The following is a 26067-nucleotide window of genomic DNA, read 5'->3' as shown; positions in this document are numbered from 1 at the left end:
TTTCATATCTTTCAAACAGAGAACATAGAGTTAAAATCCGAAGTAATTTTAGTAATTATATTTTTTCAAACCGTGGTGTTCCTCAAGGATCTATTCTAGGACCCTTATTGTTTATTATATTCATCAATGACTTTTGTCAACTCAAACTTTTTGGTAAGATAATAACGTATGCTGATGATTCCGTAATTTTGTATTCTTGCACTGATTTAAATCAACTAATTTTTCAAATTGAATCTGATTTACGCATAATTTCAAAATGGTTTACAATAAATGACTTAAATTTAAATCTAAATAAAACTAAATATATTTATTTCAGTTTAAGAAAATCAGAATTTAACTTAAATTTAAAATTTCACTCTCTCTCCTGCAAAAGTACTAATGAAAATTGTCAATGCTATATTCTACAATCTGTAAATAATATCAAATATTTAGGACTATATATCGATTCTAATTTGAAATGGAAAACACATATTAACAATTTAGTTAAAAAATTGCGTTTCATTTCAGTTAAGTTTTATCATCTTAAGAATAAAATTCATTTTAATTTTGCGAAAACACTCTATTACTCCTGGTTTTATTCTTTAATTAATTATGGTGCAATAATATATGGCGGTGAATATAAAACTAATTTACTTCCTTTAATCTCAGTTCAGAATAAATGATTCAAGATTATTAATCCTCTAAATATAAATAATTCAAGTATAACTAATACCAATATATATACAAGAATTAGCCTATTACCATTTCACCATAATGTATTTTTTCGTATTTTACTCTATTTACACAACAATAAATTAATATGCAAATTAAAAACTAATGTGTCTGAAAGGAGACCAACTGAAATATATGAGATTCCCCACTTTATATAAGAAATTTCGCGAAAACAGTTTTTTTACTTAGTACCTAAATTATATAATAATTCTATTATTATATAATAATTCCATTCCAGTTGCAAAACATCCAAATATATTATTCTTTTAAGAGTGCTTTATTTCAATTTATGATGAACATTGACAATTTAGATCTCTATTTTTCACTTTAAATGAAGCATTTAATTTTTTATACCAGTCTTGTGCCAATCCAAATGAATTTCTTATGTTACATTTGTTATTTTTTTATATAGTTTCATGTATGTTTATTTCTATTATTACAGTGTTCAGCAATATATGATGTCTTATGATGAGCAAAATAATTTATGATTGTAATATCCTCCCCCTTTTTTTTTGAATTTCTAATTTAGATTTATTGTATTACTTTTCTTTGTCGCCTGAACAGGATTTTCCTCTTGACAATGAATATATATTCTTTGTATTTATGTGTTTGTTTTTGTTCCCAATAAAGTTATATTAGTTTGTTTGTTTAAAAAAAAATTACATTATTTTCTTCTGAATTGTAATTGTATGAATTTGTTAAAGAATAACAAGATTAAAATTTTTTTTTATTTTAATATTTTCATCACACATTTACATTGTGAATGTTTTTTATTTTAAATGGTAGGCAGCAGATCCTCCTGTTAGCTGCCAATTACCTACTCCTATCATTGCTTATTAATAATTTTGATTCCTATCATGAAACAGTATTTTCTTCAACAGTAGAAATTATTCACTAAATTATTCAACTAAATTGTATCTACTAGAAAGATATCTGTTTGATTAGGCTAGTGCCCAAGCAAGCATGTACATGTTCCGTACATCAAATGTATATTCAGAATTATTATGCATACCGGTTTTATTATGCATAAGTTTAAAATCTCTTTGTGCAGCTTAGAACATGGCACGTGATTTTATTTTTCCGGTTATGCATGGAATGGATGTTTTCAAAAGAATTTATGTTTTATAAAATTTTTAGACGCATTACTTTTGTATTCTAGAGCGCTATTCATCATATGAACTGTACAGAGAATTCCTCTCACTGGAATGTAATTGTTTTTTCCATACTTTTCCAAGCTAAAGGCCGTAAGTATTCTTCATTTCTCTAATTTTAAATATTAGGTGACCACCTGCCACCATTTCATTTCAAATACCTCCAATTTTTAAATAGTACAGTGGTATGATAGAGTTATAGGGGGAAGATAGCATTTTTTGATGTACACATGCGCCATTAATTAAAGCATTCGAGCGAATTATTTGAAGATTGAGGAAGTCGTCTAATCCGCAAGTGTGAAAAACGGTGTTTTGAGAGGACACTATTTAACACGTTGTCGCACACTTTTTATGGTGCCACTCGAGCGGTGTTGCACCGCAATCAGAAACGCATTTTTAAAAATTGTTTATGACTGTCACGTGAAATTAAGCGCCAATCGTATGTTTGAAAGTGAAAAATACCATAATATGTCTCTCGACAGCTGTAGACGTCATTTGCTCATCACGAATTTTTTTTTTCTTCCCAAACAAAATAATAACTGATAAGTCATTTGGAATATGTTATATTTTCTGATGTGTTTCTGAATAATTATCAAATAAATTCATTAGTACACTTCATCAAAATGATGTCCCTTTTTTTATCAATTGAAATTTTAAGAATCACGGCGTCTACCGGTCACGAAAAATTTCATGACCTTTTTTCCAAATTCGATGTTTTTTAACCTTTTCGGGACGAGCGAGTCATATATATATTCGTATGGAATCGGAAACAGGATGGTAAAAAAAAATAAAAAGCGGAAGCGGAAGTTTGAGCATGGCTAATTTGACAACCATATTTTTGCTTTCACTTTAAATTTAATACATCCAATCAATGTTCGCAAAAAAATGTAACTACAAATTTTTTAATTTGAACTTAGTCTTGGTGAATTAAATAAAGAAAACTATTATTATTACCTCGCCCAGACTGCTCTAAAATAGTTTGGTTACCAGTTTTATCTTTTTTTACCGTGATTGTCGCCAACCTGAGAATGCATAAATGACTTTCCCGTCTCGAAGAGGTTAAGGAGTCTTGATACTGCCTTTTCATCGCGTTTGATTTTATAAATAGGAATTAGCTTAATAAAAAAAGTAGTAATTAATATATGTTTTTAAAAAGATTTTTGTTTGAGACAATAGGCATTCTGAAGACGACTATTACCGTCTTTAGCCTACATATTGCCATAATTTACACGGCTGTGGCCGTCATTAGCGTGAACGTGTTAATAGACACTATTAACCCTTTCGCGCCGACTGTCACAAATACGCGCCAACATAAAACCGTATCAATCAGGGTAAAAAGATAAAACAGGTAATCTAAGTAATTCTTTAGCAGCTTATTTGTGGGCGGAGTTATAATTGTTTGATTTATTTAAATCACCATTACTTTGTTCAAAATAAAACTATTTAGTTATACTTTGAATTAACATTGATTATCATATCTGCTAACTTTCACTTTTTCTGAGAATGAATTTTCCAAGTGGTAGTAAAACAATCATCGAAAAACAAAAAACAACCTTACTCAAAAATATATTAATATTTTGACTAGGATAAAATTCGCTATCTTTAAGATTAGTATGCTTTTATATATTTGTTGCAATTATTTATACGTAGTGGTGGTCAAACTCACTTATAATTATTATTATAATTCAAAAATTTTAATGACATGACATGAGTTTCGGTACCACTTTAAATACAAAATTAAAATCTTCCGGAAAAACCGAAAGAGTTGACAGGTATGGATTATATATATGATTAAGCTAACAATAATTAAAGTAAAAGCAAGGAAAGTCTGTCAAATTAGCAACGAGTACATTTAAGTTACCGTTTTTTATTTAATTACAACTTGATTCTGATTTTGTACGAATGCTTTTCTGAATCAATCGTCCCCAAGGGGTTAATGCATTCAAGTGAAGTAAATGAAGGTTATAGTGGTTATTACCTTGGCGAATATGAAAAATGATATTTTGAGAAATTTAAAGTTTGCGATAGCGCAGACTGTCTCGTCTGTTTCTCATTTTTATGAACCCTGACTTAAATATCTACGACTATTTTCTCACTATATTGAAACAAGTAAAAATAAATTTTCAAAATTTCTCAAACATAATCTACCTTTACTATAATAGTTAATTAATAACATTTGTTAGGGTTCGATACTGATGTATACAGTGATTTTGGGAGAATCTTATCCTCGTCATCTCAAATAGAAAGTGCGGATGTACCTTCATCAGTACAGGTGAGTATTTTTACTTTCCATAAGCAGACTTAAATAAAATGAAAAACTTTCTGTTAAAAAAAAACGTTACTATGACAATCGTATATTTTTGTAATTAATACAAAAGCAGAAGCTCTTTTCGAAAGTTTTAATATTATTTAGGATTATTTCTGACACCGAAAATTGCTTCTTCCTTAAATCTAGCCCTTTTTCCCAAAAACTTTCTTTTCGATTTACTTGTGAAAATATTTTAAACCTAATAATTTTGCTGGGTAAAAATTCCTTTCTTAAAACCTATGTTCTCCTTTTGCAATGAAAAATGTATTTAAGTCGTAGATATTGACCTAGTTATACAGAATATTTACAGCGAAATAAGAATCAGGATACGCTTAATTTGATTTCTTGAGCATTTAAAATCTTCATTGTTAACACATAGCAAGCTGGTCAGGTAAAAATATGTTTTGAAATTTTCTGCAATCCATATAAAAGTTTAAAAAGTGGTAGCAAAACTATTTCGCTTCAGCGCTGTTTTTCAAAAAAAATTTCCATTCAAAATTACTTTAAACATAAATTATTCCGTGTACATGTAATCAGTACTTCAATTGTTCGTCGTATTTTTTTTTTTCAAAATTGAAGTTGTAACTATAGTGAGAAGTTTGCTCCAACTTTTATGAAATCTTGCCTACCATATATACTATATAAAACGCTAATACGTAAGTATGTATCAATAAAACCGATGATATTTCTTTTCTCGCGTTGGCAACAGTTTTCATTTTTAATTGATTGGATTCGGCGCGCAAGAGCACGTAGTGAGCATCATATGGCTAATCTATATTATATAAAACGCTAATACGTTTTAATTGATAGGCTTCGGCGCGCAAGAGCACGTAGTGAGCATCATATGTCTAATCGGGTGAATTCTCACCGAATTATCAAAAAAATTCTCACAAAATTATCTTCATCGAAGCCGATGCTTTACATCCGGCGTTCAGTACTATTTCATATTGTTTTACAACACATGGTTTTAGCCCTCTGGTGGGAAAGACTTTAAAACAAAACTTACAACAGTTACTTTTCTCAACAACTGAAATTTAGAATAGTGTGATTAAGAAAAATATGTGAACTGTTTGCAATTTCAAATTAATATTGAAATGCACAGGTTTAGAATTTTCTACAGTGAAAAGTTTTCGGAACTTCAGTGTTCAAAAAAGTATACAAAAGCTAGACGTTAAGAACGTATCCAATGAGCGAGTAAAGCGATCATCGGATTGCAAAGCAATCCGAAATGAACTGCGAAAGCAGTTCCGAGGGTTGGCGAGCGCCAGCGAGCAGGGGGCGAAGCCTCCTAGTTTTTTAAAAAAAACTTTAATCTTAAACAGCTGTAATAAAATTTTTCTTTGTTTAAGTTTCCCGCATGCAATGTGGTAAAATGCCAGGTCTCATATATTTGCTAAAATGATTTCGTGACCGTTAAAATTATTTTAATCACCGAAAATCAAATTTATTTATTCAAAAATAATGTGGTAAGGCGAAAATTTTTTTACTATATCCAACTAAATGCATGAAAAAAAACTTCCCACTAAGAGTGGAAAAGTTAGCAAGTACAGTCAGCTTAGTTGTGGTTTAATAATATCATTATCTAAATGATAACGATATTATTTAGATAAAGATAATTACTCTCAATACATACCACTTAATACATTCCTTACGATCACTTAAGTAATGTATTTTCAATTACATTTACATATTGAAACTACATTTACGAAACTGTACTTTAACTTCTAATTTATTTCTTGGTTACTATAAAAATATTCAACGACTTATCACCAACGAAATTATTTTACAATCGTGAGAAAATAAATAATCAAATTTTTTTACAGTTGAATTTTCAGAAACCAGAAACTAATTTCGGTTATCTATAACATGATTCAAGGCGTAATAATCATAATAATTCAGAAAATTTTTTGTAAAAGTGTGTGAATTTTTAAAATTAATGAAATTTTAAAATTGGTGATATTAGTAGTTTTCGAAAAAAAACTGATTGTCTATTGATTATTGCAAACAAAATGTCATTTATTTTGCTTTTAATTAAAAAAAAGTACTTCTAAAGACACCTAGTCTCCTCACGAGGGATTGTTGTAACAATGCCTGTATGTAATATGAATTATTTATTTTTCAGAGAGTAGCTAATCAAGTAGTGAAGGATCTGAGCCCCGAGAAATTCAAAGCAATGAGTTTAGAAGTGAGTACTTATAATATTACTTAAAAACAAATGAAAATCAATAATAGATTAAAAACGAAAGACATAAAAACCAATTTTAAGGCATGCTGTCTAAAAAACCGAAGCCAGTTTAAGCTTCAGATGAAATGCACTTTTTAAACTAATTCATTCCCTATTTGCAAATTTTCAACAATATTATGAATATTGCTCTTCACGTAATGAAGCGACCCGGGTTTGAAAACCAGCGAAGGCTTGCCACTGACAACTTGCCTCGACCACAATGATAGCGAAAATATCACGAATGATAGAATCATCATCGGTTTGATTTCTCTTGCCGTTACTATATTATGAAACTGCACACTCAACATAAAATATTTGAATACTTGTAATACTTCTTTTTTGAAATGTTTATTATCTGGTTTTTGCCATGACAGTACGAATACGGGCCCCCGGAGTACGTATTGTTGAAATTTTGGAATAGAGGTTTTGTTATGTGATTTCTCATCGTAATATTTTTAATGTTTTGTAAACTGTAAATATTTTGTACTGTTTATTATGAAATTGCATACTCAATATAAAATTTTGGAATACTTGAGATATTTCTGTCTTTTGAAATGTTTATTATGTGGTTTTTACCATGACAAAACAAATGCGGGCCCCCGGGGTACGTATTGCTGAAATTTTGAAATGGAGGATTTGTTATACGATTTCTCATCGCAATATTCTAGAGTTTTGTAAATTTGACAAACTGTAAATTTTTTGTATTGTTTACTGCGAAACTGCACACCCAACATAAAATTTTAGAATACCTGTAGTGTTTCTGTTTTAAAATGTTTGTTATGTGTAATTTGCTATGAATGTCACTGGGTTTTAATGTTTTGTATGAAAGTGAGCTTTCACTGTGAATATGTTGCTGAAATCCTGATATCATTGCTGTGTAAACCAGTTGCACCTGTAAAATTATGTATAAAATTTTTTGGATGAATAAATTGCGACCTTCTGGGACGGGGCGGGTCGGTAGATTGTGGATTGGTGGCTGCTCTGCGCGTGCAGCAGCCAGACTAACAAAATTCAAAATCTTGCTCTTTTTCTAAAGCTCTTGTACCCGTCATCACATATTGCTCCGAATCGCGATCCTCCCCGTCGACGCAAGTGTTGCCATTCCGTCGTTGCCAAGCCAAAGTGCCAATTCTCTATTGATGCAGGTCACGTACGCGCATAAGGTCTTCAGTATTACCTGGATGCCCCCCTACGGGGCGGGACAGGGCTAAGCCTGGCTTCTCTTGCCGTCAGACTATCCATGAACTAATCTTTTCGTAAAAAAAGAGTTTACAACGAGGGTAAATTACTTAAAATACTTCATCAAAAAGACCCTTTGTCTTCGAGTAAGGTTCATGGTTTTATAGCTGCGAAATCGAACATTGTTACATTGGCAAATCTAATATGGATTGCCTGTTCAACACTGCTGATAAGATTACCATGAAATATTTTGTATGGTAATATTGAATGTAATAGAACCAAATGGAAATGCTTTTTCTACGGGACCTCCCTACTTGTACATGATCGGCATCACAGCCCGAATTAAATCTAGACGACCTGGTTCCATTCGATTGCCGTCCAATCCTGCCGAGAGCGACACCACTTCGAACGGAAGGAATGATGAGTGAATGTCAATCCTGCCTACGCTGTATAGTGGAGCACCACTTCTACAGCTGATGTGATGGCACTGATTGCCATCGCATATGACACACGATCACCCCTATTATAGATCCACAGTGCCATGAAAGCCAATCTGTACGATCGTCACATCCTTTAGCCCCCATGTGTTTTCACTTATTGCACGTGTGTTTTCTTCACCATCTTTCATAAGACAATGCTCGGCGATATACAACAAGGGTGTCAAAGTCATGCCGTCCTAACCTGCTAGATTCCCAGATTTGTCACTGAACTAGGAAAACTAGAAATATCTGGGACCGCTTAGGATAGGAAGTTGAACAACCTCCGAGTGGAGTCGATTTGCTGGTGTTTATACAGCAAATATGGAACAAGATGGCGCGGCATCGTAAGGGACTTACATGTCTCTGTGCCCGACTGTATCACTCCTTGCCTAGAGGTGGCACTAGAGGGTACTGAAGCTTTCATTCATTTGTATTCTTTCTTATAGTAAATGATCATTTTGCTTTCATTTTTAACTACTTGCTTACATCAACGTTGTACTTACGTATGAAGATTTCGTTTCAGTCTGACAACTCTTTCAAGGTGCGTTAATTTTTAATGGCAATAAGTGTATTTACTTAATATAAATATTCCTATTGACCAAGAATTGTATAAATCGTCAATTTTATTAAAATATTTTAAATAATTATCAAATGAAATAATTTTATTAAAATGTTTATCACTGGGCATCGTGAAGAACGCTCGGATTGGGCTTTAAAAAACTGGCTGTTCAAATAAAAAACTCACTTAAATGTCTTAATACGAATCGTCATTATTTATCTAGAAGAAATAAAAAACACAAATATTTTAATTGTAATAGATTTTTTTGCTTCCAAAGCAATATCAATTAATATTAACATACAAATCATCTCTAACATTTTTTGTTAAAAATTCTTCAGAGCGATGTAGCAATTAGTTTCGGAAAAAAATTAAACTTGTTGATAAATTGATAGTAATTTTGATTGGATAAAAATTTTCCTAGAACCAACTTCGATTAAATAAAAATGACCATACTCGTTAGAGAGATTTTTGTAATTAAATGTTTTTCTCACGAATTGCTTTTAGGAAGCAGAAAAATGGCTGAACACATCGAATACAACGTCAAGCAAAATGTATTGCGAATTCATTGAAAGACACGGTCATCGATGTCTTAAAGAAGTAAGTCTATATTCATTATTACGATTTGATGTAATATTTACGTTACTGTTAAATACGCAAGCTGCAGAAGCAGTGTAGACAGAGACTCTGGATAACAGAATTTTGATTAAGATGTCTAATTAAGTCTCCCTTCAAAATTTTGATCCTTTAGAATTCACCAATCTGTGGTGGAAAGACTCATGTGAACGGAGAATTCCCTAAAAAATCACCTATTTCAAAGTTGTTATGCATGCATCAAATGCATTTTGCCTACCCAAATATTTTTTAAGTAGACTTCCTTAGGGTCAGTATTTTAAATTTTGTCATATATTTACAATATTTTTATTGTTTAATTAATGTTTTTCAAATCTAATATGAATTTTTTAAAAAAAATATACAACTTTATTCAAGCAAAAAATAAGTTTGCAGAAAGTGACTATTAAATGAAAAGTCCCTCTCGATGTCGGTCACCGACTCATTAGGTTTGAAGAAAAAGTGGCTACTAAGTTATTAGAGTCTACCGGCCACTGGCTACTAATTGAAAATTTAAATTTTCTGGTCCAGTTTTAAGTCTCGTTCGTATTGTTTTTGAAGTTGATTTATAATGTTCTTAAAGTCTCGTAGCTATTCAATTCTACGTGCAAAATAAAAACTTCTAAACCTTTATTAGTTCTGAGAGTTCTAGCATTATTTCCCAGGAATGAAACTTTCGCCCCTCGTTATACAAATAGGCTGTTTTTGCTCAGACTATTTCACTGATCTAACGTTACGAACCTATTTTGCCCGACCCCCAGTGTTTTCCAACCTTTTCATCGCCCCGTACCGGTAAACGTTTGATTTAGGGTAAAAGTTCTACCACTCTTTTTTTAATATAAGGGCTCCTTTTGCATCCTTGTATTATGGGGCATATTCTTTCGCGAATAGAATTTTCTTGTAGAACTAATCTAACCTCCCAATTTGAAACGAAGTCTATTTAATTTCGTATTTGGGAAGAATAATACAATTTTGTTCATCGAGCTTGCATTCGTTATTTTACAAAGCAATATTTACTGTATTCTAAAGATTAGTTTAAAAAAACTTTTAATTTTGTTCAATCTAAATATTAATCATAATTTAATTTATTTTATAGATTTGGGGTAGCAGTCAAAATACAGTACTCGGTTCTCGGATAGTGGTCTACAGACTGTGGCTTGCAAGCTTATGAGTCTCGAATTTCGGCTACGTGCGCATGAGTGATGCTTCGAATCAGAGTGTACCGACTACGGCGGTCTGAATTTATTAAAAAAGCGTCTTAGATCTTAAAACTAATTTTCCTAATATATAGGGTGTTCCGTAATTACTATCCGTAACCTACATTTTTTGAATCCTTTACATTGACGTTGCCAAAAGGTTTGCACATTATGCATCGCAACTGATAACAGACTCTGATGAATTACTATTGATTGAGGTGGGATTAAATACTTCAAAACAAACTTGCTTGCCACTGGCAGGTGTTTTTTACCGTACGTATTGTCTTAGTTTTTTCTGGCAGTTAAATAGGTTTCGATATTTTTTTAAAAATCTCGCTTTCATCGTTAGTGGTTTCTAAGATTTGAATGACAATAATTCCTTCTAAAAATAGTTTTTTTTTTTAAATCCTGGAAGTGTATGATTTTTTTACATATCATATTTAGTTAAAGTTATAGAAATATGTAATAAAAGTAGTGATTATGATGGTTACAATCCAAAGCATTTACAGATGCTGGGAGTTTAGTAACCAAGCCCTTAGCTTCTTGCTTCCTATTATTTTTGTACGACAGAGGTAAAAGAATACAATACAATGCATGTGTCTAAATGTACACAGTTCATAAGGCGTCTAGAGTAACATAAAATATAGTTAGGAGAATTTCTGAATTCAATTTTTAAAGAAGTGACCACTAAGACAGTCATGGCCTGTTAAAAGACGTATTTTCTCAATTGCTGAGGCACGAAGAAAATCCCGAATAATGGAAGCCAGACACTCCCAGGCTTTATATTTTGCATAATTATTAGGTAGTAGTTTATGTCTTTTGTTAAATCCCGGTTTAATCATTCTTTTTGTTGAATTTAAAGATCGACACAGCTTTTGACCTTTGGAGAATGTTAGTGCTACTTTTTTTCTCTAGGAAGTCAGCCTTGTCATTTCCTTCCACTACACAGTGATAGAGATCCCACTGCAAAGCAATAGTCTATGACAGAGAATTTAGAAGTGACCGAAAGGTATAGATACGTTTCGAGTTGCACATTTTATTGCTGGAAATAGTCTGTAGAGCAACTTCAGGATCAGAAAGAATAAGAATTTTATTATAGATTTGTCTTCTGGCAATCTCTACCTCTCCATCGAAGCTAGTGGCACCTATAGCTCTGTAAAAGGAAAAATGATCGCAAAAAATACAACTCCAGCATTAACACCCTAATCAAGGCAGCTATCAATGAGAGTTATACTACCGCGCAATTTAACACATTGCTAACCGGTCACGAGTTAACTCGTGTTTTCGTGGCCAACCGTTGGTGACCGGTCACGAGTCTTAGCAATCATATAAGCAGTGATTTCGTGGTGACTATTTTAAAAAGTGGGCGTAACTTTCCATACTTTTCAAGTTTTACTATTTAATTCTCTACCAATTTATGATAACTTTACGAAACCGGATATATTTGCAAAACTTGTAGGGTACCATTACACGTAGGTGATTGTTATACTTTTTATCATACGAAAAAGAAATATTAAGAGTTGAATAATAAATGAAATTTTTTAAAGTGCATTAGTTTGTTTTACTTCTATATCCGCTATCAAAACCCGCATGGAGTAATTTTCAGAAAAGTTGCCGGTCAGCAATGTATCAATAAACAGCATAAGTGCTTCATGATTGAGTCCGAGAAAAGTGGCTCGACAACTTTTCGTCTTCCATTGCTAATGCTGTGAACGCCCTTAAATAGAATTTCAAATAACTGATAAAACAAAATTTGTTTTTGAGTTTTTTATCATATATATGTAGCTTACCATACAAAGATGCAAACTATATATAAAAATCTAAATTTTGAAATTTTTGTCGCTTACGTTGATTTTTCAATTGCTCGGCACAATGGCACGAAGTTCTTAGTGGCATATTTCCCTTTTTTTTTTTTATCAATTTTTAAATAAAGTTCGATGTCTCAGTATTCGAAACGGGGTTAAAATCTAAATAGTTTTGTGTTTACAATATTCAATTTTTTTATTCTTTTTCAGTTTGATGTTAATTCGACACCATGGGGTCAAGATCAGCGAATTTTTATTAAACTCCTACAAGTATGTAAAATTTTCTGTTTTCTTAATAAATATTTGTAAATTTGTCTTCTAAAATATTTTTTTTCTTGTTTCAGATTAAAGCAATGACCACTTGTATTATACATTTAATTGCTTTAATTTAATTTGTAATCTTCATTTTTTTGCTCGAAAATTAGTTATTGCACTTAATACATATAAATAGGTAATGCACATTTTTATATCCAAACTAGATTTGTTTTTCTCATTATTATTGCTTTACTATTATAACTTGGGATGCCAATTACTAAGTGTTTGTAAAATATTCGATAAAGTGCTTGACAGTCAAATCCAAAGCTTATATGATTTTCGTTAATTTTACCAACATTTTAAAAGACTAAACATGAGAGAACTGGAACAAATTTCTATTCTTTTTGGAACTTATGAATAAAAAAACTATAACAAGTAACTTTAAATTAAATTTAAATAAAGAATTTTGCATTAAAACATAAACTTTCCAAACATAATTTTTTCCCTCCACAAAGCTTAGAAAATTGGCATTCCTTTCATACGGACGTTCGAAAAATTAATTCGAATTGTTCATTGAATGTATTGTCAGCCGATGGAAAGTTTGGTCCTTGTGGAGTTACTTTAGTCCAACACAAAATATAAGTTGTTAATTTTTGAAATCAGCGAGCAAAATGATACAGTTTTTGAAAACCATTGTTTTGATGAATAAATTGTTAGCCTCCAAACTTTTCATTATGGACTAATCGAATTATTAAAATAATTCCAGTATATTAAAATGAGTTCTAAAGAAACGCCACGCAGAGGTTATTTTGGTCCAAAATTTTAAAAATTGCAGAAACAGCAATTTTTTTATAAAAAAAAATGTATAATTTACTTCCTTATATTTCGTTAACAAAATGAAATTCAATTTGGGTCTTGATAGCCCCTATATTATACTTTTTATTGACGAATATCTAAGTGCAGTAGTAGCACTTGATTTACGTCACACAAGTGCTGCCCAATGAACTATTGCATTTTTTGAGCTCTATTTAGCTAGAATGCCACGCAATCTCGACTCTGATCAAAAGACGTGGACAGCACCTGAGCAGGTACTCTTCTCTAGAAACTTCACACCACAATTAACGAGAGGACTTTCAACCACGACAAATTTAACATGCACCTCGCTTGCACTTTGGTTGTTTTGTTGGCCCCCAGGATCGAACTCATTTAACTTGGGTAACGAACCAGCAATGCGAGTGACGCCTTAACCGACTTGCGACAATGGAATGGCTCTGTAGTAGTATCAGTTATGTTTAAATGCGTAGATTTACAGATTTTATTAAAATGTGTTACTCATCATTACAAACGAATAATTCGCATATATATGAGAGTTCTTTTTTATAATACAGTAATATAACAATATTCAATATATATATATATCTATATATATAAAAATCTCTTGTCACAGTTTTAGTGGTTAAACTCCTCCTAAACGGCTGGATCGATTTTGATGAAATTTTATATGTATATTCAGTAGGTATGAGAATAGGTTTATAACTAATTTTTTTTTCATTTTTTGGACAGATTTAACGTATATTTTAAATATATCTTTATTTAATCATATTCCAATCCAAACTAGACATAGAAACCTGATAAATCAAAAAGTAATATTCACGCACGTTGCAACAATTCACTTTAAACTCTAATACTTATGCTCGCCCTTAAAAGAAGAGCATCAAATATATTTGCAAGTATGTGAATAAAGGCAGTGATATGGCAGTATTTCGAGTTGAAAATACCAATGTGACCGCTTTTCCAGTGAATAACAACGACGAAATAACGCTCTACCAAATTGGCCGGTACATCAGCTCCAATGAAGCTGTTTGTCGCAACTTTGGATTCCCTATTCATGATCCTACCGTTAGTCATTTAGCCGTCCATCTTGAAAACGGTCAGCGCGTATATTTCACGAACGAGACAGCGATTGACAGAGCTATAAATCCACCAAGAACTACACTCACCGAATTTTTTTGAATTGTGTAATCGTGCGGATGCGTTTGATGCCTTTGCACAGACATTACTCTGTTCAGAAGTACCACACTATTTCACATGGGCTCAAACAAAAAGAAATGGACTTCCCGCAAGCAAGGCACACCGATGAAGGCCGTTGTCCCGGTTTATTCAAATCAAACGCCTTGGGGAGAGCATTTACAGTCAATCCAAGGCAGACTTAGTGCTTTTATCTTCGAATGTTGTTGGTTAATGTCACCGGCTCATTGTCATTTCAAGATATACGTAAAGTCGATGGACATCAGCATCCAACGTATAAAGATGNATTTGTTGTAAAACAATATGAAATAGTACTGAATGCCGGATGTAAAGCATCGGCTTCGATGAAGATAATTTTGTGAGAATGTTTTTGATAATTCGGTGAGAATTCACCCGATTAGACATATGATACTCACTCTGTGCTCTTGCGCGCCGAAGCCTATCAATTAAAACGTATTAGCGTTTTATATAATATAGATTAGCCATATGATGCTCACTACGTGCTCTTCCGCGCCGAATCCTATAAATTAAAAATGAAAACTGTTGTCAACACGAGAAAAGAAATATCATCGGTTTTATTGATACATACGTATTAACGTTTTATATAATATATAATATGATATATGAGAATGAAATATAAATTAAAGTCTAGTGTTTGTTCATGCAAGAATTAGTTGCAAGATCAACCATTCTAGTATGTTATAATTAGGTTATATGCCAAACAGAAAAGTGTGCCGTTTTTCTTCAAAGATTCTTAACTTGAATGATTTTAATTACTTTTAATTTCAGGTAATTATCTATAAAATACGCTCACACAGGCTAAAACTTTTACATAATGTATTTTTAAAATGTTTTTCGTTGTGTAAAAAACTAACAAAACATTTAATGTCGGTATGGACTTTGAAGAACAGGGTTCCCACTCTTTTAACGAAGCAAAAATTCAGCACTTTTAAGGACTTTTTTTTGAAAAAATTAAGCACTTTTTTGAAAAAATTAAGGACTTTAAATATAGTATTATTGTTTATCATCAGTGACAGTGCAAATTATTTACCTTTCTGAAAAATCAATAAATATAAAAATAATAAAAAACAATTTTATTATGATTTAAGAACTGATAAAATTGTATTAATTAACAGGACTCGTCAAAGAAGCACCAGATAAATTTTGCAAACCCTGGTCAGGTTTTTTATAAAACATTTTCAGACTGTTAAAAGTTAACGTCATTCAGATTGTAAAAGTTAACGTATGAAACTAACCTGTATTCCATTTTCAATGATGTCACTGAAATTGAATAAAAAGCAATTTTATAATTATTTCTAGTTCAAAAATTTTTCTGATACTTCTTTTCTTAGCGTTTTACTTAACCCTTTTGAAGGCCGTGGTAAGTATACTTACCACCACGTTTTATCACTTTTAATTAGGGTTTCCATTTTTCAATAACTTCAGCTTTCTTGAAGTGAGTTTGAATAAAATTGGTAACCATTTGTCACTTTTAAAAAACTTATAAAAGTTATAAAATACATAATTCCTTTTGAAGTTTGTAGCATTTAAGGAATTAATTTTATAAATAAAGAAAAATAAAAGTCAGTAAGTTTCTAATAGGTCATGTTAAATATATTTACCACCAAAAAAATGGCATTTTTATAAACTAAATTAGTTTTTTTTTAAGATTAATTACTGTTCTTAAAACAATTTCAATTCCAAAAATAATTTAATTTACCTTTACTAGAAATAATGGGTCCGTTAAAGGGTTAATCCCTATAAGCAGATGCGTTACCAATAGAACTGAATTTCTTGAATTCTGTCAATTTTGAAGTTTAGTGTGGGTCTTCTACTTAGGTACCTTAAAACTGCAACCCCCAAAAAAGCACTATCTCTTCCATGTGCATTATGCCCCATATTCCTTTCTTCTAGAATGCTTCACTCTCCTCATAGAGTATCATTCTAGGCAAAAGACAGAATGTATTAATGGAAGAACCAATATATTAATGACTAAGCATACTTTCTTCCCCTTACCTATAGCCCTCCTACACACATAAATTTTTGTCTCTCTAAAATGCTTTACCCTCGATGCATGGTCTAATTCCAAAAGATAAAAGAACGAAATTTTGTTTTAAAAAATTGAACTGAAAAATTGTTATGAACTATAGTTTGTTGAAAAATTAAGTACTTTTAACCCTATCGCGCCGACTGTCACAAATACGTGACAGCATAAAACCGTATCAATCAGGGTAAAAATATAAAACTGGTAATCACAGTATTTCTTTAGCAGTTTATTTGAGGGCGGAGTTATAATTGTTTGATTTATTTAATTCACCATTACTTTGTTCAAAATAAAACTATTTAGTTATACTTCGAATTAACATTGATTATATATATGATTAAACTAACAATAATTAAAGTAAAAGCAAAGTAAGTCTGTCAAATTAGAAACTACTACATTTAAGTCACCGTTTTTTATTTAATTACAATTTGATTCTCATTTTGTACGAATGCTTTTCTGAATCACCCGTCCCCAAGGGGTTAAATTAGTGTTGCCACACTGGCTACATTGCACCTAGAAGGGTTAAAAGAAAAATCTTTCGCAAAATGATTAAGAGTTGTAATTTCTAATAATGTTCTTATAAGATACAGAGTGGGCACGCCTCTTTTAAAAGATTTTATTTTTATTTTTATTAATTTGTTTTGAGTAATTTCTAATTAATTACTTTCGCAAATATTTAATTTTGTAATTAATTTAAATATCTTTATCCAAAAACTTGTTAAAATTACTTGGAATATTTCAGGTGGCTTTTGAGATTCGCTATTCCAAATTGTCGTAGGGGTGTAAGATCGAGAGAAACTAGTAAGGTAGGTTCCACTTCTATGTTATGATGTTCCTTTTCATGATTTTTTGTCATGGTGTGCTAAAGTTGTTTTTTTTTCTTCGTTGCAGTCTATGTTGATCAAAAGTGTGGACCACTACAGAAAAGGTTTTAGACATTTGGCGAAGTTGATGGTGGCAGAAGGACGCATTCCGGATAAAGACCTTATTTATTTTATGACATTGGAGGAAATTAGAGATTTGTTGAATACGAGATATCCAAAAATAATATCCAGGTAAATTCAGTTTTCTTTCATTTGATTTCTTTAAATTTATTCAGTTTTCTTTAATTTTCGTTGATTTGGAAAACGAAACTTATAAAATAATTGATGATACTTCGATGATACTTTTGATACATCAATGTTGATGATCATTGATGATAAATGCTTACAGACGCTTGAATAATTTTGTGTTGCTGCCAACTTGTACGATCGCAGAGAAATAATTTTCTTAGTGGTAGACCAACTTGCGTTTTGGTGTACTAAATGGTGAAATATAAAGTTAAAAAAAAATTTTTTTGGACTCAATAATTTAAAACAAATATGTAGATAAGATCTATTTGTAGGCTAAATATGCTCCTTTATGTTTTAATAGTTTTGTTCTTAGATATTTCTTTGAAACTTAATTGTTGATTTACAACCGCTTTGTAAAATCTTTTTCGACGGCCGTAAAAGTTATCATATAGACTTGAAAATGTATTAATAGTTTTGTTTCTAGAAAATTCTACCAGACTTAATTCTTGTTTTTCTACCACTTGTGGATTTTCTAACAATCGAGAATTCATTTGAAACATTTACTGATAACACTGGAGCGTTTTTTTTTGTTTTTGTTTTCTTGCATATTTTTGTTATCTGAGATAATAATGCGTAGTTGATTTAAAATCTCTAATCAGTTTCTCTCTAAAATTTCATATAATATTTAAAATAGAATATAAATATTTCAAAATATCTGAAAAAATACAAATATTTTGAAATATAATTTATAAAACAGTTTGCAATTTAGTAATTTATTCCTCACCACAAATTTTTGAAATTCACTCAAATGAATTCTAAGCGTACCCACTTCTCTGAAATGCCAATTGTGGCGTCACATTAGCTTTTGTAATTTTATTTTAAATTATTACCAGTGTTCAACAGCTTACCCACTTCTGGATTTGCGAAATCAGTCAATATTCAACTCTGTAGTCTTTTAATTTTAAACCCTACCTAGAAGACAGGAGAACTCCGTCTCAAACATTGGTACAAACTAGCTTTCTTTTAAAATTTAGTAATGGAACTAACTTGTAATTGCGTAAATGGTGAGGATAGCGGGAAAATAGTTTATGGTTAGCCATTGACAAGAGCATTCCAATCCATTATCCTTATGAACTTGAGGATATTTTACGTTAGCACTGTGGTTGGTGCGAGACGACGGCAGAATTTCTATCGATCAGCTTTTGCAGGGATTCGAACAGGGTCTACTCTTTATGAGGCGAGCATTCTAGCCCTTGAACCATCATGGCTGAACTTGTACTTTTTGATAAATTTCCTCGAGTTATATCTTGACGAATAAGACAAAAATTCTATTGCATTCCACAGTGATATTCCTGTTTACAATACAAACGAACATTTTGCCAGTTTGTATATTATATTTCAAATTCTTTGTATATTTTTTCAGAGCAAATCAACGCAGAAAAATATTTCCTGTGGTTGATCAATATAAGTTTCCCGAAATCATGCGTGGTTTTCCCAAACCAGTAAGTGTTCTATTTTAGCTTATATGTAAGAATTTAGTATACATTTTTTTTCATACATTTTGAAGTAAAATGAAGTTAATTTAACTCTTGAGAATAACACTTAAGATATATTGATGTCTTCAGTTGTAAAGTTTTTTTCCGGAAGTTCTTTATATTCAAATTCAAATAATTATTGTATATACAACATGTGTATTTAATTTTATTGCTTATTTACATGTATTTGAAATAGTGACTTGTAAAAAGCATTCTTCATCTTTTATAAATTGTTTTCAGATTACAATTTCCTCATTGAATTTGTGAATTTTTAGGTAAATGAAGTAGAAGAATCTTCAGATACAACTGAATATATTGCTGATTTAACAATGCAAGGTAAATGAAAAATGAACGCAATTTATAAAACATTTACAGGGTTCCCGCTGATCTTAAAAAATTTAATGATGATGAATAATTTAGATTAAAATACAAATAAGAATTCCTTTTTTTTCGATACCAACCTCATCATTCAAAGATCTGTTTGGACAATATTTCTATACAGATACATCTTATTTGAAAAATAACAGAGAGGTGGTCAAAAATGTATTAAATGATTGAAACTTATCTTCTTAAGAAGATAAGTTTTAATCACTTCGCAAAATTTTTTAATGTTCATGGGACCTCTGTACTATAGGATCACAAAAATTTAGCTTACTTCTAATTAATTATTTGNAGCTGGGCAGCAGTTGCTGGGATTCGAACTGGGTCTACTCTTTATAAGGCGAGCATTCTAGCCCTTGAACCATCCTGGCTGAACTTGTACTTTTCGATAAATTTCCTTGAGTTACATCTTGACGAATAGGACAAAAATTCTATTGCCTTCCACAGTGATTTTCCTGTTTATAATACAAACGAACATTTTGCCAGTTTGCATATTATATTTCAAGTTCTTTGTATATTTTTTCAGAGCAAATCAACGCAGAAAAATATTTCCAGTGGTTGATCAATATAAGTTTCCCGAAATCATGCGAGGTTTCCCCAAACCAGTAAGTGTTCTATTTTAGCTTATATGCAAGAATTTAGTATACATTTTTTTAAATATATTTTCAATTAAAATGAAGTTAATTTATTAACTTTTGAGAATAACACTCGAGATATATTGATGTCTTCAGTTGTAAAGTTTTTTTTCCCGGAAGTTCTTTATATTCAAATTCAAATAATTATTGTATATACAATATGTTTATTTAATTTTATTACTTATTTACATGTATTTGAAATAGTGACTTGTAAAAAGCATTCTTCATCTGTTATAAATTGTTTTCAGATTACAATTTCCTCATTGAATTTGTGAATTTTTAGGTAAATGAAGTAGAAGAAACTTCAGATACAACTGAATATATTGCTGATTTAACAATGCAAGGTAAAAGAAAAATGAACGCAATTTATAAAACATTTACAGGGTTCCCGCTGATCTTAAAAAATTTAATGGTGATGAATAAATTATATTAAAATACTATTATGCATTCCATTTTTTTCTATACCAACCTCATAATTCAGAGATCTGATTGGACAATATTTCTATACAGATACATCTTATTTGAAAAATAACAGAGATGTGGTCAAAAATGTATTAAATGATTGAAACTTATCTTCTTAAAGTAATCACTTCGCAAAATTTTTAATGTTCATGGGACCTCTGTGCTATGGGATTACAAAAATTTAGCTTAATTCTACTTAAATGTGTACCGCTGTTTAAAATAGTTTGAAATAAGCTTAGTAGTTGGCAGTTGGCAAATGCTTCGCATGTTGCAACACTTTACCAGAACATGCAAAGGGTAGTAGTTAGCATTGTTTCAATCGTTTCTGATCCACTCTAGTATTCGACCTAAAATTGTAATGATTGAACATTGACATTAATTTTTATGACGAAATCCACAAAGGTAATTTGTATAAATTTTTATAAGAAAAAGAATGTCACTTATTTGAAGATTTTACTAGTTATGTTTTTTTTCATGTAAGTGACTTAAATTATGTTTATAATATTGCTTTTGTTTTAAGCCATGTGCGCAAAAATTCATTTAAAAAAATTGCTGTCAGAAGAAAATATAATTACTCTATATCACCGTTTTACTAAAGAGTAAATTTATATAAGTAAATTAAATAAGTATAAGTAAATTGAATAAATATTTAATTAACGTAGAATTAGAGATTCAAATTAGGTTGAATAGTATTTTAGAATAGTTTTTAAGTTAGGAAGAATAGTATTCTGGAACAGTTTTCATGTTAGCCTGAATAGTATTCTAGAACAGTTTTCAGGTTAGGTAGAATAGTATTCTAGAACTGTTTTCAAGTTAGTTAGAATAGTATTTTGGAAAAGTTTTCAAGTTAGGAAGAATACTATTCTAGAACAGTTTTCATGTTAGCTTGAATAGTATTCAGAAACAGTTTTCATGTTAGATATAATAGTATTCTAGAACAGCTTTCAAGATAGGTAGAAGGGCATTCTAGAAATATTTTCAAGTTAGGTAGAATAATATTCTAAAACAGTTTTCATGTTAGCTTGAATAGTATTCTGGAACAGTTTTCATGTTAGCTAGAATAGTATTTTAGAACAGTTTGCAGGTTAGGTAGAATAGTATTCTAGAACAGCTTTCAAGTCAAGTAGATTAGTATTTTAAAACCATTTTCAAATTAGATGGAATGTGTTAGATAGTATTAATGAGTATTTATTCAAATAATGTAGTTAGGAAGTGGGAGTATTAAAATAAAGTAGTAGAAAAGAAGCAAAATTCAAGTAAGGTAGTAGAGAAAATCATAATAAAATAAATTTTCTTACTAGTTAGTACTTAGGCAGTTAAATAATAACTGATTTTTGTAAATTTTCATGAATATTATAGTTATTATTAGTATTTTATTTCAATTACTATGTTTTTGTTCTGATTTTCTGGTGTTAAAGAAAAAAAATATTGCATTAAAATGATGTTGATTATTTGTATAGCAACTCTTTTATACGCTTAATTTAAGATTTTTAATTCATATTTCCAGGCATTCCTGTTAGCCAGGGTGTTGTTAAAGGATATGCTAGGGTAGCCGTATCTCTGGATCAAGCTGCTCAATTAAAGGTACTTGTGTATGCGTAAAAGTAACAACTACATAGCAATTAAAATAAAGTTTTTTCAGTTTTTATAAACATTAGCTTTGTTTTGAAATATGTAAAATACACTTTGATATGACTTTTGAGACTAATATATAAACTTTCCGCTTCTAAAATTGCTTATTTTTATTTAATATAATCTATGATTTTTCTCTTTGTGACAATTTTTAGCACTGTTTGTTATTAATTTTGCAACCAAAGAATATCTTCAAAAATACGTAACATAGGTTTAAATATTACAAACTGTTACTTGTTCCTATTTTTTCGAAACATCAAAATATTTGCAGTTGTTGAGGAAAATCAATTAATTGTTCCGCCATTTTTTAAACTTTAGCCGGATCTTAACATCATTACATGATTATCAGATTCTTAATTATGTAGGTGGGGAATATACTTTTTAATGGTGGACAAAATTATTTGTACTCATTTGAAAATGCTTTTTGTCACAAAGGGAGCAGTTGTCAAATGAAAAATTCACAAGTAGCAAATAATAGGGTATAATTCTTATTTCGTTAATCTGAATCTCAGAGTACAGTATATTAGATAGCATTTGATATAATTTTATAACTTAAAAAATAATATTTTGAGTTTTTTTTTCATGCTTGTATGCCTTAATAAAGCCATTGTCTATATTTAAATACAATTCTATATACTCTCTTCAGTTGGAGTTTTTGATCGTAATGAAAAGCTTTGATTCAAGTAAAGTTTTGACCGTTTTATGGGATATAAATAGCTTACTATTGTTCAGTCTTGTAGATTTTATTTCCTGACCGAAATATAAAGAAATAAACTATAAAAGTTTCCTTGACTATTCAAAAATGATAAAAACAAATATTTTTTATTTACTTAGTAATTAAAAATAACTAAGAATGTAAGACAAGATTAATGGTTTTTCAAATATTTTATTACCTTTATGAGTTTATTTTCTTCTTGGTGAAAATCTCTTCTTCTTTAATTATAGCTCAGTTTTTCTAGGAATTAGTTTAGCCTAAACTCTCACATTAAGGGGATGTACTGTTAAAAAAAAATGTTTTCCAATCTTCTGTTTTTTTTTCTTTAATTATTTGCTTTTATTTCAAAAAATAGATAGCATTCATATGTGAGTACATTTTCTTGAACATATTTTCCTAATTTGAAAGCTCACGTGCAGGAATATGAAAAAATTCTTAGTTTTTATGTATTTGAAGTATGGGTAAAATTAATTTCAAGCAATTTTAATTGATGTTTTTACAATTATGTTTTTATAAACAGTTGCGATAGTATCTTCAATTTTCTACTGATTTAAGATATTCGGATGAATGAAAATCTGAAATTTCGACGAAAATGTCGATTCCTTTTACGATCCATATCTGATCTTCAATTTATTAGCTCTGAGAAGCCTTTTAAATTTTTTATCTCTGATTTTCAGAAATGAAGCTATAGTTTTTTTTTTTTTGCTTATATTCACAGAGGAAACCAATAACCGAAATCAACTTCCAAAAACGAAACTAAAATGTTTCTTGCTGTGCTTGCGTATTTTAACTATTTTTTATTTGAATAAATTATGCAATTTTTTTTTAATATGAAATTTCTTGTATTTTAAATGCATTATCAAAAGATTTAATATTTTTAGAAAATTTCTTTACGCTAACACACTCTACAAAAAAATTAATGTTAATTATATTTTTAGCCAGGTGAAATTTTGATCGCTTACAGTACAGATATTGGATGGAGTCCATATTTCCCAATAATATCTGGTGTTGTCACAGAACTTGGAGGACTCATCTCACATGGTAATGCAACATTAAAGCCTTTATTATATTACTTTTCATGTTCGCAACTTATAAAATTCTATTTTCCAATGTTTTACGTAGCGTATTTGAAGCATATTAGTTCAATGTTGAAAATCAAATACTTTAAAATTGTATTTTCAAAGACATATAACATTTGAAACATAGTTTTTCATTTAAACATATTTATAAAAAGAAACTAATAAAATAATTTTTAAGTTTTTCATTTAAGCATATTTATAAAAAGAAACTAATAAAATAGTTTTTACTGAACGAAATAGATAATATATAGATTGTTCGAAATACTTATTTACCGTAGTGAGAAAAACTCCCCCTGGATTTAAGAACAACTAGTGAAAACGCTATTTCATTCTTAATTTACATTCATCTCACAGATAGGGCATCGGTGATTCTTTTATATTTTTCTTCTGACGCTCTTATTACAAGCAGAAATATATTGTGGTATTTTTTAAATACGAAAAATAGTCTAATGGCTTCTAAAAAAATCTGTTAGATTGTCGGAATTATATTTGTACTAAAATATAAAATGCAGAAAAAAAGTAGTTTGAAATTTTTTTAACCATTCATATCCGAAAATTTAGCAATAATTTATTGTACGAATTAAAGAAATTTCAGTCGTGAGTAACTATTTCTTCTAGTCCTAAACAACTGTAAATCAGTGCAAATTTGATAAGTTATTGCTTAAATGTGAAAGGAAGATTTTTCTTTTAACGCAGAAAAAAAAAGATCGGTGTTTCTTGTTGTATTTCATAGACATAAACTATTAAAACGCTAAGTATAATATTTTTCCTTTATTCTGATCTAAATTATCACAAAATACTGAAAAAAGTATAGAAAATATATTAGCTTTTATTTTAAGCATTCCATGTTTAATGCTATAGATTTAAAATTGAAAATTGGGCTTGCAAAAAATATAAAATTTAAAAATTTAGTTTTTTCACCTAAGCATATTGTTTTATGTCAGATAAAATGAATAAAAGAAATTTCACTGAAAGAAATGGACAATATATAGACTTAAAACAATAATCTGGTTCATTGTTTAATATAAGAACATTGTTTAAAATAACATTTGTTGAATTTTAATAAAGGTGCTGTTGTAAGCAGAGAATATGGACTTCCTTGCGTTGTTGGACTTCGAGGAGCCACAAAGCAGTTTAAAACAGGTATGCAATAAAAGTAGTGGAATTCTTTTGAAGTATGTATAAATACTAAGAGTTTAATTTAAAAATTACAATAACTTCTCTATTACACTGAACATTTTCATTTAGTAGTTGTTATTTTAGGTTTAATTAGCATTTTTCACTAAAAATGCATTAAAATATGTTATGACGGACTGAAAAGTATATCATTATATTCCGTCAAGTCTTTCAAATATTAAAACTACGTAACGAAGACAGCAATGCTGATAGTGATACGGAATACCTTCAGACGCACCTGTTCTGTGGTAGCTCGAATGGCGTGGTGTACAATTTGAATGAGAAGAAATATCTCCGCTCTTGAAAATGAGACAACCCTTAATACGCTTCAAACGCAAATAGTTTTAAATTTGAAAACTGCTATTTTCCCTGCAAACTGTCTCGAAAAGGACAAGGCGGAGCCAAGTGCCAACTCCTGTTGAACAAACCATACCCCGTTGAAGAATTTCATGAACTTTCTTTACTGTTCTGTAAGGCAATACAGATTCTTCGCAAGACTCTAGAATAAATGTTCTAGTTTATCTACATCAATCAGGTTAATCTTTCGCCTTTTTAAGATCTTGATGACATTGATATACTCGTACAGTCTTTGGTACATTAAATTTTTATCCAATTTAATTGTTCTTGTTTCGAAAGCATCGTGTCACTATACATAAGAGCTCCAGGAAGCTCAAAGCTCTATTTGCTTCGTCAGTGCGCTTGCGCTTTATGTTGGAAGGTAACGTAAGTGTGATCTTAGGTTAGGTAGGTATGTAATTAACGTGCGGTATAAGTAACGTGTGATATAAGTAACATTATTCATTGAAGTTACATGGTGTATATATCATGTACAGTCCGCAAAAAAAAAACGAA

The 26067-nt window shown here is 30.3% G+C and overlaps 2 protein-coding genes across 2 annotated transcripts in view; one reads left to right on the top strand and one right to left on the bottom strand.

Annotated features, from left to right (window-relative positions):
- The window catches only part of LOC122272221 (rifampicin phosphotransferase-like), a 53673-nt gene extending 39862 nt beyond the window's left edge, over nt 1–13811 (top strand). The window contains exons 12-16 of the mRNA XM_043055617.2: nt 1871–1955; nt 4046–4134; nt 6293–6355; nt 9116–9208; nt 12432–13811. Of these exons, the coding sequence (XP_042911551.1) occupies nt 1871–1955; nt 4046–4134; nt 6293–6355; nt 9116–9208; nt 12432–12530 (429 nt within the window). The 3' untranslated portion in view covers nt 12531–13811. The remainder of the gene's footprint in view (nt 1–1870; nt 1956–4045; nt 4135–6292; nt 6356–9115; nt 9209–12431) is intronic.
- LOC107437837 (rifampicin phosphotransferase) overlaps nt 1–26067 on the bottom strand; it is a gene marked incomplete in the record, with an annotated part of 597639 nt that overhangs the window by 412841 nt on the left and 158731 nt on the right.

Source organism: Parasteatoda tepidariorum, chromosome 5 (assembly GCF_043381705.1).
Source record: "Parasteatoda tepidariorum isolate YZ-2023 chromosome 5, CAS_Ptep_4.0, whole genome shotgun sequence".
NCBI lineage: Eukaryota > Metazoa > Arthropoda > Arachnida > Araneae > Theridiidae > Parasteatoda > Parasteatoda tepidariorum.
The sequence above is the reverse complement of the archived record's forward strand: the minus strand, read 5'-3'. Positions and strand labels throughout refer to the sequence as shown.